Consider the following 19,597-nt stretch of genomic DNA (forward strand, 5'->3'; position numbering starts at 1 on the left):
ACTGACGCATCGTGTTTTTATTGTGTCTGACAAAACAACCACCAACTAGTATTTCAAAGGGGAAATTTTTATAAACCAATAACAGCTGTTTGCACGCATGAGCCATGCCAGAATCTGGCAATCATCAGTAACAGAAAATAATATGAAGCTTGTTTAATAAAGCATCTGTTCTAAGATTCACCTCTTTGAATGCATCAGCAGCTCACCAGATACATAACTCCACGCTCACATGGCACAAAAATAGCGCAAAAATCCAAATCAGGCAACGCACCACCCTGGTACCCACACGCATATATAATTACATATATATCGACGTGATGTCGCTGCCCTCGCAGCCTCTGTGGCATTCCTAGGATGCTTCAGTGTGTTGGTGTTTTTGGTGTCGTCTACATTGTGATGGATCTGAGGCAGCTGGCCTTGAGGCTAAACACGCACACAATTTGACAAAGCATTACCATTAGGACTCACAGGAACGTCTGAACTTTCTCTTAAGCCATTGTGTCTCCCAGGTGCCATTGATCAAGCGGCAAAGATCGAAACGGTTGACAGCCTTGATTTCTAAACCGGACAGATGTTATTATTCTCTACAAAAGGGTTTAAATAGCAAATGAACTATTCAAAGCTGCCCCTTCCACGAATGGCATGAAAAGTGAACCATGGTCATGTGAGCTGGATTTATTCTAAACTATAAACTAGCAGTGAGTGGGTGACTGGTTTTAAAAGTAGAGTAAGAATATCACAGCTAACTCCTGCCTGGAAAATCCCAGCTTACTTTTGCAATGCTAATATACAAGACAAGCTACCCCCAAGCTTTCCAACTGCATTAAAAATTTTTGGATTGCAGATGCTTTTGACTAGTACAGTGTGTTTATGTGTATACACTGTATGCAGGTATGTTCACTACCGTTTAAAAGTTGGAGGTCAAACAAATTCTTTAATGTTCTTGAAAGTCTTTTAGGGGATAGTTTACCTAAAAATACAAATTCTGTCATTAATTATTCACCCTCATGTGGTCCCAAACCTGTAAGACCTTCGTTCATCTTCAGAACACAAATTAAGATATTTTTGATGAAATCCGAGAGCTTTCTGACCCTGAAGGTGAACGGTTATGGGTTTAGAATGACATGAGGGTGAGTGATTACTGCATCAGCAGCGGTTGTTTCACAGGATGGAAACACCTTTTGTTTTTCATAAAATAAATGGATTTTATTTGTTATTTTACTGAGCTTAAAATATGTTCTCTAATGTGAGTACTGTTTGTTTATGGGCAGGTTTTGAGTCAGTCATGGCCTCTTTCATCTACGAGTGAAACACAAGGCCACAATCTGAAGCTCGCAGTTAACCCGGCGAACAGCAGCCCTTCACCGGCTCAGATTTCGGCGACACACCTGCATGAGAATTAACGCTATTTTGGTAAAAAGCAATTACAGAGACTGGTTTAATACACTAAAATTAAAATTCTACTTTTAAATGTTACAGTTTTTATGTCTAAAATGCTTATTAAACGAGTTTAAATGTATGTAACATGTAAACTATACCCAAATAAATTCAATTTGTCTTGTATATTGTCCATGTGTTCTTGCTTTATGATAAATGTTCATCTTTTGATTATTGCTGTTGTCTCTAATGATTCTTTGTGTGTTTATATAAGTTCCAGTCCATTTTAAACCAGCAATATAATAATTTTTAAACAATAGTTGACTTAAAGGAGAAGTCCACTTCCAAAACAAAGATTCACATATAATGTACTCATCCCCTTGTCATCCAAGATGTTCATGTCTTTCTTTCTTCAGTCGTAAAGAAATTATGTTTTTTAAGGAAAACATTTTTCTCCATATAATGGACTGATATGGTGCCCCGATTTTGAACTTCCAAAATGCAGTTTAATTGCAGTTTCAAACAATCCCAGCTGAGAAAGAAGGGTCTTATCTAGCCTAATGTGAATCTTTGTTTTGGAAGTGGACTTCTGCTTTAAATAAAATAAGCCAAAACATTTAACCCAACCAGCTGGGTCAAATAACCCAGCATGTGTTCTGTCCAATATTTACCCAGAGCTGGGTTGCCAAATAACCCAAGTTGGGTTGTTTTTAACCCTGCATTTTTTAGAGTGTGTATATAAACACTAAACACACTTTTCATTTCCTGAAGTGCTCAGATCATAAACAAGTTGAGTAGTAATATAAAAGTGACATACAACGCTGCATCCAGGGCATTCGTTTCCATTCTCGCATGTTCGTCGTCGTGACTGGATCCCACCGCCACATGGAACTGTGCAGCGTTCCCATGGAGACCATGCTGACCAATAGACATGCGGGGGGGCAGGGCAGGTGCTCGTTGCAGTATCTAAAAGAGATTGAAACAAACATTTCAGCATGCATATAAACATTTATTCACAAACTCATCTCCTAGCTATTCACCCAACCCATCCTAATTATGCAATGGCCTCAATAACTGAATACGAGTCTTCTGAAGCACAAATGATTAAATCACAAAGGAAAAGAAAATATATTTTTACTTCAAAATAAGAATAGAATAACTTTCAATGTCCTTCTCTCCTTGAAATTATCATAGAGGCTAATGGTAAACACTTCAGGAGTACTTGATGCATCAAGCCATGTTAAAAAAAAATAGTATTAGCTTTGAACAAGGAAAAAGATATTTAATTCTACAGGTAAGACCTGCAAACAAGCGATAATGACTGGCTAGCAGTTATGTAGGTCTCCAAGGACAGGAAATGCCTAGGTTAACCTTAATGTAATGAGCACTGATGGAGCTGTGTCTTATCTAAATGAGGTCTGCAGGAAGAGCGAGAAGGGGCTTTCTGGGCCCGTCTGTCCACTTGCAAACCCAGACGTGTGGGATGTACGAGTAGTTGTAATTGAAAGGTAGTCGGTATAAAGGTAATTGGTATAAAGCATGATGATTGGACACACACAGTCAATCACTCCAACTCTCATGTGGTCTCACAGCAATCAGTGGATCTTTGAAAGGAAGTGAATAATAAATGAAGTCAGCTTCCTTTTGAAGATACGCTCATAACCAGAACAAAGGCTCGGAAAATAATTCAAAAAATAACCTCAACCATCCTGAGCCTGTGATGACCCCGAACCAGAAAAATAAGAGTACAGATGCAAGCAGGATGCAAATAAAGCAGGAAAATCTGATCTAATTCTTACTGAGTTTAAATGCTAAAACACGTCAAATGGGTTTATTCAACATGCAGTCTTTAAAACTTCTGAAAGCTACTGACCTCACGTGACCTCAGGCAAAATAGGCGTTATATATTCACAGTTGTTATGTATTATGGAAAAAAAAAACATTTTCAGTCAAAAATGTCATCTTAACCATTCACGATTGATTTTAACCAGGTGGTAATGCTTTGGCTTGAGTATTTAAATGAAGCCATTGTCATTCTTTTCACTACAGACATCTTTTCTATTTAAATTAGGCTTATTATAGCTTGCGATTTATTAGCAAAATTTTGTTTCGCCTGCCGAAATAAACGCCTGAGAAAAGAAAATGTTTGTATAAGGAAAGAAAATCATGGTCTAGACTTCCATATGGGTGATATTTATCTGTAGAAATGCAGAACACTTTAGGGAAATTACAGAAGATGCATTTTTATTTTCCTGCGCCTGCGACCACTTTCTTCAAAAGAGATGTCTGATGATATGTGCAAATTAGAATATTATCAGTTTCAAATATGAAACAGAAAAAGTATTCGAAAACAGGAAGCGGTACACATTCCCACTGGAAAACCACAGATCACGGCAACTTGTTGAGACGTAGCGCGCAATAAAAAAGTCGAGAGATCCATATAAAAAAGATTTATAGCCCAGGGAAACCCACTGCCAATTTGCATATGCAAATAGCGTTCATTCAAATCGGATTTGCTAAGTTTAACAAGTTTGCCCCTGTTTTGGCACAAAAAAGGAGAAAGAAACAAACGATCAAAAGAAGAAAGAAAAACTGGTAATTAATAGCACATTTGAGATGGTGTATGAAAAGAATGAGGGAGCATGTTAAAAAAAAACACATTCATTTATCAAATGGATTTCAAGCAGAACAAAGTAGTGGAGTGTTGCAACAACAGTTCTTTTGCCTGCGGGCGTTCTGTCTTGTTTTAGAGAGTTTCTGAGCACAAATGGATGGGAGTTGCTGGCTTGGCGTTTACAGACACCCTGTGCCGGGATAGATATATGGCTCTGGACCAGAGCTGGATTGTGGACCAGGCCAGTGGGGCCATCGTCAGGGACTTCTAAAGCCTCAGGCTGTATGACCTGAGAGAATCTAAACTAGGGCCTGTAGAACCTACAGAGAGAGTTGACTACTAGGCTCCAGGGCTAGACAATAAAAGGGTGCTGGTGCCAAAGCCAATGCAGGCATGGAATATGATAATTTCATTTATATCCTTTGTATAGGATAATAACACATATCCACCTTATTTTTCAACACAGGTGAGACTTCCAGTGATTAAAGGGAAATAACGTGAAGAAGAACAACATGCAGTAAACAGTAAAGTTTGCACTACAAACCAGTGTGTTCATAATTAAGATAATACATTAAAATAATATGGTAAGACACAACAATTTGCAATATCAAGCAGCAAAATGAGCTGTACTGTATAGCTAAAAATAGCTGGACGCAGATGAGACCGGAAGCCAGACCCACAAAATTTGCTGGAAATCCTGGATTTGTTTTTTCATTTGAATTTTTCTAGACTTTGTTTTAATTGTTAAATTAAATTGCATTAATCAAAAGGCATGTCTAATTAATTTAAATAATGAAACTTTAAGAGCAATTTATTAAAAATTTAATAAAAAGTGTATTTTAAGGCCCTATGGAATACATTTTTTTATTATTTTCAATTTGTGTTTTATTTTTTCCACATTTTGTTTTCTATAAATTTTCTGGATTCTATTTAAATGGTTTCATTATATTTTAATAATCAAATGGATCTCTAAATAATTGATTTTATAATTTAATATTATTTTCTTTCTTTTTTTTTTTCTTCCAGAAAAAGTTTTGCGTATTTACATTTTTCTGCTAGACAAATTGTAGTAATAATTTTGGCAAATATTTTGCTGTCTGTGCCATTCGTTCACATAGAACACGCAGGACTCATATTTAAATAGTATGAGTCCACACTAGTCCATAATTCCATGACATTCTGTTTATACAGTAAATTCCATTTTTTTTAAATGACTGGATTCTGTGATTCTGTCCACGTTTTCCACAACATGGAAATCATACGGCCCTACATATAATATTAAGAAATATTTTTTTATATGAAATATGTACAGTACTGTTCAAAGTTTTGAGTCAGTAAGATTTCTTTTCATGTGTCATTTGATCAAAAATACAGTAAAAACAGTAATATTTTGAAATATTATTACAGTTCAAAATACATGTTTTCTTTTTCAATATATTTTAAACTGTAATTAAGTCCTGTGATGCAAAACTGGATTTTCAGCAGTCGTAAGTGTCAGATTTGCAGCTCGAGAAACATCTTATTAATAATGTTAAAAAAGTGCTGATCAATATTTTTTGTAAAACTATGATACTTTTTTTTTCTTTTTTCAAAATTTGTTGATGAATACAAAGGTCAAAGAACAACATTTATTTGAAATATAAATAGTATAAAAAATAAATAATATAAATATAATATAAATAATAATAAATATGTCATGGTTGGATGCTGTAGAGACGTGCACGGTGAAGGAATAATCCACTAAGTATTTTATTTAAATCCACAAAACAACAACAAGGAAACTAGGAGCAGGGTAGCAAACACGTTGACAAAACTAATAACAGACAAAACAACAGGGGAGAACACAGGACTATAAATGCTAGCAAGTAATCAGGGAGAAACAGGTGTGGAGCTAATTGATAACTGACAAATGAGAAAAGGAACAGAACCAAATAAGGGCAAAAAGGAACTAAGGTTGGGGGGAAAACACGAAACACAAAGTCCAAACCCTGACAAAATAATATAATAATATAAATATTATATAAATAATATAAAATGATAAAATTATCATATACATATGTACGATATATATAATCAAACCCCAAACTTTTGAAAGTTAGTGTATATTATATACATACAAATCTTTTTCTTGTTTTGAACATTGTTACATATTTAAACAACATTAAAAGCTGCTTTTGATGACATGAAACATTAAATTTAACCACTACGGATTTTAAAAGATTTTTTTCTGATCTCATAAGTCTTGTAAACTCCAGCTAATTTATCATACTGGTTAAAATAAAAACAATATTTTTTAAAATACATAAAACTACAAAATAATAATAATAATAATAATAATAATTTAATTATTTCATGTTATATTTATTCATATGTTATCTTCGCTTGTTTCCGCTATCATTCGTACGTACATGTGGGACGGAGATAACATAGTAGGGGCAAAGTCCTGTTGGGGTACGGGTGTGTTTGTTTTGGTGCTTTCAAATATCAACATCATTTGGCAAAAATTGCTTAGTACACCTTTAATGCCTTATTCTGCACCTTATTGCTACAACTCAACTTAACAGCTACCTTACTATTAATAAGCAGCAAATTAGGAGTTTATAAAGGAGAAGTTCACTTCCAAAACAAAGATTCACATATAACGTATTCAAACCCTTGTCATCCAAGATGTTCATATCTTTCTTTCTTCAGTCGTAAAGAAATTATGTTTTTTGAGGAAAAAATTTCAGGATTTTTCTCCATATAATGGACTGATATGGTGCCCCGATATTGAACTTCCAAAATGCAGTTTAAATGCGGCTTTAAACGATCCCAAATGTGGTTGTAGACGATCCCAGCCGAGGAAGAAGGGTCTTATCTAGTGAAACGATCAGTTATTTTCATTAAAAAATACAATTGTAATACAATTTATTCTTAAACGCTGGTCTTGCCTTGCTCTTCCTGAACTCTGTGTATTCTGACTCAAGACAGTTAGGGTATGTCGAAAATCTCTTATTGTATTTCAACTTCAAAAATCATTTCAAAATCATCCTACATCACTGCAGAAGTACCGACCCAGTCTTTGCTAAGTGAACATACAAAGAAGATCAAACACCCTTAACAAAAAATGTAAAACAGCGATATAGGACTATTTTGAAGTTGAGAGGGAACATGAGATGGGAGTTTTTCAACATACCCTAACTGTCATGAACCAGAAAAACAAACAGTTCAGGCAGAGTAAGACAAGATGAGCATCTGACATTAAAAAGTATATATAAAAAGTATAATAAATTGTATTATTTTTATGAAAATAACCAATCGTTTTGCTAGATAAGACCCTTCTTTCTCGGCTGGGATTGTTTACAAACACATTTGAGATCGTTTGAAGCCACATTTAAACTGCATTTTGAAAGTTCAAAATCGGGGCACCATACCAGTCCATTATATGGAGAAAAATGCTAAACTGTTTTCAAAAAACACAATTTCTTTACGACTGATAAAAGAAAGACATGAACGTCTTGGATGACAAGGGGGTGAGTACATTATATGTGAATCTTTGTTTTGGAAGCTTTAAGGGAAAACTCAATACTCAAAATATGTGTTCCCTATTATAAAGTGTAACCAAAACAATTATGAATTCATTAGAGAAGGTGTAAGATTCATAAATCCCTTTCTGAACAACAAAAGGGTAAATGAGGAAAGAATATTCATTTTTGACTGAAGTGTCACTTTAGCTGACTCTCTCATTCTTTCTTTCTCTTTCCCTCATCGAGGACATATCATGGTGACCGACCCACAGCAGAGTTGCGTGCTGAGGACTTTGCCATCTGGCAGCAGTGCGGCGAACAGGGAATAAAGTGTGACTGTACATATGAGCTGAATACCTCTGAACAGATGCCCGATGGCTGAGCGGGACTCAAAGAAGAAAAAGTTCCCCGCAGCACTAACAAGTGAATCCAAACTTCTTTCAGTTTTGGACAAAAGACCTCGAACTATAGAGAATTTGCAGTAGCCAGAGTAGAACAAAACCAGGAATGCTGCTTTCTTCTTTTGGTCCAAAGCAGTGTCCTGCTAAGGGAACTGACAAAGCACATTTGAGCCATTAACTCGGCTCCCTTCAACCTCAAATGAAAACTGTGGGCCCTGACGCGCTCCCCGGATATGTTTTCACAGCCATTATGCACCGCTGGGCTGGTCGAGGTGTTGTATTAAAGTGGATGGGTGGTGTGAAAAACTTGCAGGGGCTTGTAGACTAGCTAAACTCAAAGCTTGCACTAGAACTTTTCTGCTGATTATTCACAGCCTTTATGCGCAGACACCTAAGGGCATCAAGTGCCCCGGCGCCTTGGAGAAAGAGTGTAAGTGGGGGGCAGGAGATGGAAAATGCACGAGGTGGCAGAAATTGTCTGCTTCACAGTCACCTGCAAAAAAAAAAAAGAAAAACTACCAATCTGCAGCGTTCTTCATGTCTTAAGCTCCATGTCTGTGTTTCTATGGTGACTCAAAAACCGTGGCACGCTTGTTCTGTCCCGTCTCCGCAGGAAAATTTTATTGCTCAGCAGTTGCTCTTTCATAGGCCATGACACTTAGATGAAACACATTTTCAAGAACTGCAGTAGGTATCAACTTTGTCTCGGATGTTTATCCTAAAATTGCCTAGGAGACATAAAAATCGAAGTAAATGATGCATTTTTTAAAATACAGTATAAGCATAAAACTATAACAAGCTCATATCATGAGCTTTGAATGATTGGATTGTGAAATTAGAAAGTTTATGATTTGTGATTGGAGATATTGGTATCTTGGCAAACCTAAGCTCAGTTTGTTATATTGTCAAAATGTCATCTTCTAAAATTAGAAAGACTGATATTAAAACAATTTATTATTTTTTAATCATGCATAGTTGTTACATTTACAAAACTGTCAATTTTTCAACTTATTCCAGTGTTATTTTTGTTTATATGTTTATATTATTTATATACTACATTGAAAATAAATAAATAAATAAAAAGCCAAGACATTCTAAATTAATGTTATGTGAATATACTGTATCTGTTAACCCTAAAAATTTAAAACACCTGTAAAGATACAGAATATTCCTCCTTCATATTACTACACCTGTGCCATATTTTTATATATTTTTTAGAGTGCAATATAATACTTATTAACATTTTGAATTAATTTTTATTTTTACATTTTTAGTTGGCATTTTAATTTTTGCTTAAGATTTAGCAAATGTGTTATGTTTGTGTTATGTCATTTGTATTGGTTGTTTTAATATTTCAGTTTTAGTTTTTTAGCTACAATTTTGTTACAGTTTATTTTATTTCAGTTTCTTGCCAAGGCAACACTTCTAATTTCTCATTTCTTTTAACAGACATTTTTTATTCACTTAGTTTACAGTTTCCATTTAAAAGTTTAAAGCGGTCATCGGATGCCCATTTTCCACAAGTTGATATGATTCTTTAGGGTCTTAATAAAAAGTCTATAACATACTTTGGTTAAAATTTCTTAATGGTAGTGTAAAACAACACCGTTTTTACCTAATAAAAAACTGACATAAAAGATGACATTTTTAATAAAGTTAGAAAAATTACAAAGGTAAAAGCAAAATTCCCCTGTAAATCACTTTAAGAAGTCAAATATCACCTCATAATGGGAAGGCTAATTTGTTATCTGATTTTTTGATTATTGATTAGAAGGTGCTCCTGAAATTTTGACTGCGCTCCTACATTTACACAAAGAAAAGTAAGCATAGAGCCCTGCGGCCATTTCATTATTTCATTATGTCTTGCAAAAAAAATTGCAGGCTGATTGGGAGATGCTTGCAGGGAAGGAACTGTATGTTGCTGAAGGAGGTTCTGATAAACATTTGCATCCATCCTGCCATGTATATGTATAAAAGTCCCAACTCCTGCTGCAGAAAACATCTCTCAAACCATGTTTCTTCCTCCACTTCTTAATACACTTGGGCTTCAGTCTTTCCTCAGTTAGATGCTGAACGAAATGTTTCCCATCAGACCCAAATAAATTAAAACTGCTCTTATCACTAAAGTGAACTTTGGACCAGTTCTCCTCTCTCCACACAACATGCTCTTCAACAAAGGTGAGGCTAGCCTTTTGATTCTTTCTGCTGATGAGAGGTTTGGACACTGCAGAGTCCGAGATAGATCCTTACCCTGTTCAGCACTAAACTGGCAAGCAATTCCAGCTGCAGTGCTGAACCCATTCCCCACTGAGAGTCTCTGCACCATCTCTGCATTATCATGTCTTCTCGTGCATTTGTCTTATGTGGACGACCAGCCTTTTTGCTGCCAGTTAAATGGGGTTTGTCATATAATTAAGGAAATTAGCACCAGGTGCCAGATTAACACCAATAACTTGGATGTATCTGTAAGTGTCATCTAATTTTTGAGTTCTTTTTCAGATATCTAATTTAAGTTTTTTATACTGTTTATTTATACTATTTTTAACCATCAAACTAATGGTTTATTGTACAGAAGTATAAAAAAATGCTTTTTGTTTACCATTTTGCTTCATCTTCTTGGCCGCCACTTGGGTCCTAAAGCAAAACCAATTATTTACCTCTGGTCTAGCAGAAACTACTAAGATAATAAAGAGATAATTTCCTTATATTTTTCCCCCCTGTAAAAGAAACCGCTGAGTTTGAGGGAATAAACAGCATATATGAGAATACTCGAAGTGCGAGTTGGGAAAAGTTGGCACCTTCAATGGAGGGACCACAACTGTGTCCAACAGATGCCTCTCTCTTCTCTTCATCCCACCACTTCAGGTCTAATTTTTCAGCTGCAATGCACTGTTGCTTAGAAACCTCACACATTCTCAGGGCAGCGCAGTTTAAACATAATTCTGCCATGATTAGATGGCGCACTATCATACCTACAGTGTTCGAGTGTGTGTGTGTGTGGAGTCCGCGGCTGCAGTCTCTGTAATTAACAAGCCTTAGCATGTTTATTTTTTAATTGGATGTCAGTCACACAAATTATGGGGCAGATAAAGAAGAACCTCTCTCACTCCTCCATTCAAGCATTTGATTTGTGTGCTGCTAGTTATATACTAACAAGCTTTCTAGAGATGAACATTGCATAATAGGATGAGTAATAAAGAAAGCAATAAAATGAGCTGCTAATATTCATTCATTATCGTCAACTGCCATGCAATCACAACAGCAATCACACATGCAGCAGGTGAGACTGAAAAGAACAAACAAAAGAAGCATCATGCCCTTTCAAACCGCCATGTGCGCCCTTATAGTATTTGTGGATTTTGAGTGTAAATTCCAAAAAATGAATAAATCTGCATATATAATAAGCTGTCTCGCTTTACCTCTCTTCACGGTTCTGGCCCACACAAACGCGTCCTCCATGGCGAGGAGTGGGGTTGCTGCAGGAACGCTGTCGAACCTGGAATCCGATCCCGCAGCTGGTGCTGCAAGGAGCCCATGCCGTCCATGGCGTCCATGCGCCGTTTCTGAGGATAGACATGTTACGCTGTAATCACTAATCAAACTCTGGAACAGCTGGCTGGTATAATCTGACCTTCAGTTTGTTAACTGAGGATCTTAGTTAAGACTCTTCTAAGCCTGTTTACAATATAACAATTATACGAAATGATTTATCCTTGAAAATGAGTTCAGAATCAAACAGCAACTTTTGTTTCTGAACAATAGCTTTTTCATGCCATGGTGTGGAAGCTGGTTTCCTTTTCAGAGCAGGGATTAAAACAGGAAATTAAACAAAAAATATAAAGATAAAAAGTCACATACACAATTACAAGACATAAAAGTCACATTATGAGACAAAGTGACAGAAGAAAGTTTGTAATTGTGAGACATAAAGTTGTAATTATGAGAAATAAAGATAGGAAGTCGCAACGGTCATATTTGAAATGGCGAAAGCCGGATTTAAAATGACAGTTATGAGAAATTAAGTAGCACATAAAGTTGCAACTGGGAGATAAAATCACAACTGTGAAATATGAATTTGAATTTGTGAAGCATAAAATGACAATTACAAAAAAAGCAAGGCACAACTGCAAAATATAGCCACACTGTGGGACAAAATGTCATAATGATGAGAAAAAAGTAACAGTTGTGAGACATGACGTTGCAACTGACATTTATGAAATTGCAATTCTCAGATTTAAAATGGTTATAAGAAATCAAGCTGCAATTGCGATTTAAAGTCATATTGTGAGTAAAAAAAACCTCATATTACGACAATTGGAAATAAATGTGCAATTACAAGTCACACTGTGAGATATAAAGTAAGAAATATAACATTTTTTGTTGTCGACTACTAGTTGTTCATTTTAAGGATTATTTGCATGTTTAATAAACCCTATAAATCATAATAATGAGCCTTTAATTGTTTACATAGCCTAATAAGCATTCAAGCGCATGCAAAAAAGAATGCCACAGCGCACCGGTAGATGTAATAATTCTGAATGTTTCAGTGAAAAACAGCAAGGAGACTGTGATAACATTTTAATAATTTATTGATAAACTAGTGCTTTCTTTGTTTTCGGGCTTAAGAGATGAAGTGGGCGACACTGACTCATCCTTTCCACAGAAGTGGATTCACCTATGTTTCATACGGATTATATAATCAGAGAATATCTGTTTTCTATTTGAAATGGTTAATTTAAAAGTAGACATTTCACTCTCTATAGATATATTTTTCATGTCTGTAAGACAAGTACACACTGCGTTTCTTGCTCAAGTTCACAGAGACCAAGACAGCAGAAAGTCCTGTTTGCTTTCATTATTTTACAAAAGCGCAATGTTTTGTTGTGAGCGTTATTGTGAATGCACACAAATAAATGTCTTTAGAGATTTGAAAGATGTATTACTTTTATCTGTATGACCAAAAATGAGGGAATATTTTAAGAGCACATTTTTTTCCAGGCTAACATTAGATTGATCAGCCATGTTAAAGTATTTGAGGTCGATGAATGATAGGTGAGCATTTGGATGTCCTGCCCGATGTGCTATATTACCACATCGACCAACCTCTAAGGATTTGTCTGTCACTGACTGCGTGACTTCGCCACTTTCTGTGAAAAACTTTTTTTCTGCGACTAATAAAATTTTGTTCGAGCTTTTTCTCATCGACTAACGGTTAATCTACCATTAGGGGGCAGCCCTAAATTAAAATAATTTTAATTGTCAGACATATACTCTCAATTATGTGACAGTCACAGTTGTGATATATGAAATCACACCTGTCAGATATACAATGGCAATTGCAAAAAAATCAAGTTGTAATCATGAGACAAAAAGATTGTGTGAGATTGTGAATTACAATTACAAGAATATAGTTGCAATAAAATCACAACTGTTAAATAAATTTTGAAATTGTGAGATATACAATAACAATTATGAAAAATCACTGCACAATTGCAAAATATAGCCTCTCTGTGTGATTATGATATATAAAATCTCAATTCTGAGAAATAAAATAACGGAAATTAAGTTTGCATTAAAATTAAAAATTACAATTCACATATGTGAACCATGGACCACAAAACCAGTCAGAAGTATACATTTTTATACATCATCTGAAAGCTGAATAAGATTTCCATTGATGCATCCTGTGTTAGGATAAGACAATATTTGGCTGATATACAACTATTTGAAAATCTGTAATCTGAGGGTGCAAAAAAAAAAAAAAAAAAAAAAATCAAAATACTGAGAAAAATTGCCTTTCAAGTTGTCCAAATGAAGTTCTTAGCAATGCACATTGCTAATAAAAAATTAAGTTTTGATATATTTACGGTAGGAAATTTACAAAATATCTTCATGGAACATGATCTTTACTTAATATCCTTAGAAATGAAAAATCGATAATTTTGACCCATAAAATGTATTTTTGGCTATTGCTACAAATATACCCATGCTACTTATGACTGGTTTTGTGGTCCAGGGTCACATATTTAAAATGACAATACTGAGAAACCATGTTGCAATTGCCAGATATTGTTATATTTTGAGATATGAAATTGCAATTAAAAGAAATAATGTTGCAATTGTGATATAAAAAGTCACTAATACCTTATATTTTTTACTTTGAGGTGGACTGAATTTCGTATAACTAAATTATGCTTACAGGTGAAGTGTGTAATGTCCTATTTGTGCTTTAGTTTTTGCACTGTGTATACATCTGTGGGATGTATGTATACCTGGAGCAGTTTGCCACCTCAACACTGATTCCTTGGCACGGCTGTCCTCCACACTGAGGGCTCGGGCTGTCACACGCTCGAGTCCGACACTGGCACGAACCAACACTGCCGCCGTCATTGTGACTGCAAGCTTTCCACCCTGACCAGGCTCCAAAATGACCATCCACGGTCACATTCCTCACCTACACACACATAACCACACACAAAAGACAGAGAGCACATAAATAGTAAATGGGAATAGAAACAAGTAAACAAAATATGAATGCAAATAAATTATTACTGCAGATAAGGTCATATTTGGCAGTTATTAGATGAATCCAAACTAAAATATAGCTTTCAGCATATTAGATTTGTGATAGCTGAAAATAGCACGGGCCACTCTTTGGAAAATGAGCACGCTTTACAATGAGCAAATATTTTCATTGGAGGCATTATATGAAGAATGGAGAATGTAGTAATGAATAGCTAATGTAATTTTGTTATTGCACTCTGGTTATTAACATCTGAGGTATCAGATACAGGACAACATATTTTGTGAACAAAAGAAGAAGGTAATGTCGTCTAGCACATAAAACACGATGAGTTCTGTGGAAAAGATTGTCAATGCATTATGAATAGAGAAGAATAAATGACCCTCTATGTGGAGAGAAATTGTTTGTGCTCTTTGTGTACCGAACGCATAAGAGAGTCACATTTCCAGTGCGGTGGAAAAGTAAAAACAAACCTCATTTTCAAAGGCCTCGCTTCTCCTTTAAATATAGATGGGGTTTCTGCCAATTTTAAGACTAGGATGATACAGTAAGTTAGCGTTTTTTTTTTTTTTTTTCCAGAGAAAACAAATGTGGTTCTGTGTTTATTTCCATACTGTGTCAGCTTCCAGATGGGGTTTGTGAATGAAGTGTGTCTCTGTCTGCTCTTACTGTGCTCTACTACTGAAGTCATTTTAGATCTGTCACTCAAACTCAGACACCTGGACACAATCTTACCCTGCAGACGAACAGCCCAAAAAAATCTGTGTATATATTATTCAAAAGGACTATGTCAAATGACCAGGATGTGGAAGTATGGTATAGGTACAGAAAAAGTTTTATGTGTGTGTGTGGTTGAATCGTATTTTATTAAAAAAGGGTGATTAAAAATGGCTTTCATGGTTGTTGTTAGTAACAGGTTAAAGAACAGATGGGCCAAAGGACAATGACAATGGCAAAATTTGTTTCAAAGATAATATATGCAGTCATTTTTTCTTTTTGAAACATGAATATTATATCAAATTTCACATTGAATATCACAAATGACAATCTATGTCAAAAGGAGCATAAATTATCTGATATATTTTAGAAATTACTAACTTTGACACAGAACTATAAAACACAAGTGCATCAAAACCTTAAAAAAAGAAAAATAATTAAACATTGTCAAAATTCTAAGCAACTATCAAAAGCTTTTTCCACTAAACTTTTGTTTTTAAAGTTGTTAATTAATTTTTAAATACAATACCAGTTGCAGTTCCACCCAAAAAACCCACCCCCCAGAACAACCCAAAATCACAAAACAAAACAAAGCACAAAACAGTCAGTGCATGTTTTAGGAAATAAAAGGTTTGGACACAAAAAAGAGGCATCATGTCATTGACCTTGTAAGAGAAGGTGAATGAAATTGGAAACAAACAAACAAAAAAAAAATCCCCAAAAAACAAACCAAAATCACAAAACAAAAAACAGAACAAAAAATCCTTACAAAACAAAAAACAAAACAAAACAAAACAATACAATAGTCAATGCATATTTTGGGAAATAAAAGGTTTGGACACAAAAAGAGGCATCACGTCATTGACCTTTTAAGACAATGTGAATCAAATTAGAACAAATACATTCAAACAAACAAACAAACAAACAAACAGACCCCCCAAAACAAAAACAAACAGAACAAAAAACCAAGCCATAAAATAAAATAAAATAAATAAATAAAAAAAAACTAACAAAAAAACTCATTGAGGAGAATGAGAACACAAATTAAATTGGAAAAACAAACAAACAAACAAACAAACAGACCCCCCCCTGCAAAACAGACCAAAATCACAACATAAAAAAAACAAAACAAAAATCTAAAACAAAACAACAAAACAAAACAGTCATTGCATGTTTTGGGAAATAAAAGGTTTTGAAACAAAAAAAGAGGACATGTCAATGACCTTGACAGAGAATGTGAATGAAATTTGTAAAACAAACAAGAAATCTCCCAAAAATCAAAACAAAGCAAAACAAAAAACAACAAAACAGCCATTGCAAGCTTTGGGACACAAAAAAAGAGGCATCATGTCATTGACCTTGTAACCAACAAACAAAAACCCTAACAAAACAAAACAAACAAACGAAAAACAAAACAAACACGCACACACACACACACACACACACACACACATATATATAAACATATATAACTCAAAACCAAACCAAACAAAACAAAACAGTCATTGCATGTTTTGGGAAATAAAGGGTTTGGACACACAAAAAAGAGGTCATGTCATTGACCAAACAAAATCACAAAACAAAAAACAGAACAAAAAATCCTAACAAAACAAAACAAAACAACAAAACAGTCATCGCAAGTTTGGGGAAATAAAAGGTTGTGACACAAAAAAGAGGCAACATGTCATTGACCTTGTAAAACAAACCAAGATCACAAAACAAAAAACAGAATAAAATAGTCATTGCATGTTTTGGTAAATAAAAAAATCGGACACAAAAAAGAAACATAGGAAATAGGAAACAAACAAGCAAGCAAACAAACAAACAAAAGGACCCCCCACTATCCCAAAAAAAAAAAAAAAAAAAAAAAAACACAAAACAAAACATACAAAAACCAAAAACAGTCACTACATGTTTTGGTAAATTAAAGGTTTGCACACAAAACACAGGCATCACATCACTGACCTTGTAAGACAAGGTGAATGAGACCTGAACATTTTTGCAGGCAGACATCTTCCACGTAAGCACCTTGCCTTAACACGTTTAGTGCACATTTCTGATTGTTTCTTCCAACAACAAAAGACATCTGGGCCTCACAATGTGAAAGCAATATGTGTAAACAACACGTGTGAAACTAAATCAATATAAATCTTGCATTCTAGTGACTCTGAGCCCAAAGCCTCCCACTCTTTTACACTTCCCTGTTTGTGTTCAACAATTCCGCGCTGCTTTCTTCACGCAGCGTGGGAGGCAACTTGCTATTATACAAAATGTCATTTCTCAGCTACAGCTACAAGGTCTTTTACCTAAAGACCCTGTGAGACTGCCACAATGCCTGATATAGTTTATAGTATCTGCGTGTCTACAAATATATACGTGTGTGTGTGTGTGGATTGTGCTTTCAGAGCTGTGGTATCTCACAGAACACTGCACGTAACCTTTAGAACGTGAAACCACGTGAAGAGCAAGTGTCTAAATATTTTCAGAGCCACTGTACATGGGAGCGACGTGATGGATTGGACAAAGGATTCTGGGAGTGATCTACAACCTAGGAGGCCTCAGGCAGGGGCACATGTCAGCACAAAAGAGTGTGGGAATATGAAGCCATGTTACCAGAGAATGCTATTTAACAAAAAGATGGCTGACGGCAAATTCTGCTGAGCTTTGTTTCCTTGCACACATGCGCTATTTAATATTAGCCTTATATTCTGTTTTTGAGTACAGAAGGAGAAAAGGTTTGTTTTGCTGCTAAAGCAGCAATACGTGAGATCTCAGCACTGTCTGTCCATCATCTGCGATGTTTCCTCAACATTGTTTTAAGACTGTCTGCTGTTATGAGAAAAAAAGTTGATCCTGCAAGTTATGGTTGAAGCGTACACATTTGTCACTGTTCTCCACCGACAGACTGGATCAGCATCAAGAGTCTTCATATGAGAAAAAACATTTGGCTTTGAGGGCTGAGGCACTGCGTGAATGATTAAAGTGCATTCTGGATACTCACAGGACACCGTGTGATGCTCTGCTCCCATTGGCTCATGCTGACGCTTTCTTCCAGGGTGGTGCATTTCTTGAGCACCAGATCCCAGCCGCAGTACGGATCCCTGGCCCCCACACAGGCACTGATAGAGCGAGAGAGAAAGAACAGATGCTCGTCGTGAAACGAAAGTTTATGGCAACATTAATCAGCTGAAAGCAGACAAAAGAAGCGCAGAAGTGAAAAAGTCATGTAACGAGAAATCCAATCTTCCTTATGAAAGCATACTGTTCAGAAGTTTTACAACTGACAACTTCCTTCCCAGTCCAAAAACATGATATACTGACATTAAACCACAAATACGGCTTATGAAATCCTTTCTGACATCACAAACTTAGACTTTAACCAACAAAAACCTCAAACAAGAACAAACAGGACAGATCCCATTGTTCATAAACACCAGCAGAAATAAATAAACAGTGGAATTTCACTAAAAATATGCTGTTCCTGGCAAGTGCCTACAGCTCTGCACATCCTTTTGAAGAAGGCTATGAGCAAGCATAGCAGAAGTTAAAGGAATAGTTTGCCCAAAAATAAAAATCCTGTCATTACTTACTCATCCTCATGTCGTTCCAAACCCGTAAGACCTTAGTTCATCTTCAGAACACTAATAAAGGTATTTCTGATTTTTCTTCGATGGACGTTCACGAGAGTACTGTTCTGTTCTGTTTCTGTTCTCTTTGCGCACAAAAAGTATTTTTCGTAGCTTCAGAAAATTATGGTTGAACCACTGATGTCACATGGACTATTTTAACGATGTCCTTAATTCCTTTCTGGGATCTGAATTGTGAATTGTTTTAGTTTTAGTCTAGTTTTAGTCGACTAAATATCATAAGATTTTAGTCGATTGATCTACAGTAAATTTGTTTGGCTAAAATCTAATTGGTTTAGTGTAATGCATTTATTAAGCATTTGTCTAAAATTTCTCATATAGGTTTGATATTAAAGGAGAAGTTCACTTCCAGAACAAAAATTTACAGAAAATGTACTCACCCCTTTGTCATCCAAGATGTTTATGTCTTTCTCTCTTCAGTCGTAAAGAAATTATGTTTTTTGGGGAAAATGTTTCAGGATTTTTCTCCATATAGTGGACTTCTATGGTCCCCTTGAGTTTGAATTTCCAAAATGCAGTTTAAATGCAGCTTTAAAGGGCTCCCAGGTGAGGAAGAAGGGTCTTATCTAGCAAAACGACTGACTATTTTTTTAAAAAATTGACAATTTATATACTTTTTAACCTCAAATCCTTTAGCTCTGTGTATGCTCTGTGCATTCAAGTTCAAGACAGTTAGGGTATGTCGAAAAACTCTCATCTCATTTTCTTCTCCAACTTCGAAATAATCCTACATCGCTGTTTTGCCTTTTTTTGTTAAGGGTGTTTGATCTTCTTTGCATGTTCACTTTGTAAACACTGGGTCAGTACTTCTG

At 35.4% G+C, this 19,597-nt stretch overlaps 1 protein-coding gene across 1 annotated transcript in view; it reads right to left on the reverse strand.

Moving 5' to 3' along the window:
• sema5a (sema domain, seven thrombospondin repeats (type 1 and type 1-like), transmembrane domain (TM) and short cytoplasmic domain, (semaphorin) 5A) overlaps positions 1-19,597 on the reverse strand; it is a 202,873-nt gene that overhangs the window by 53,738 nt on the left and 129,538 nt on the right. Inside the window, 5 exon segments of the mRNA XM_051098227.1 lie at positions 2,195-2,317; positions 2,319-2,343; positions 11,318-11,461; positions 14,171-14,352; positions 18,140-18,257. Coding sequence (XP_050954184.1) covers positions 2,195-2,317; positions 2,319-2,343; positions 11,318-11,461; positions 14,171-14,352; positions 18,140-18,257 — 592 coding nt within the window.

Source organism: Labeo rohita, chromosome 24 (genome assembly GCF_022985175.1).
Source record: "Labeo rohita strain BAU-BD-2019 chromosome 24, IGBB_LRoh.1.0, whole genome shotgun sequence".
Lineage (NCBI taxonomy): Eukaryota > Metazoa > Chordata > Actinopteri > Cypriniformes > Cyprinidae > Labeo > Labeo rohita.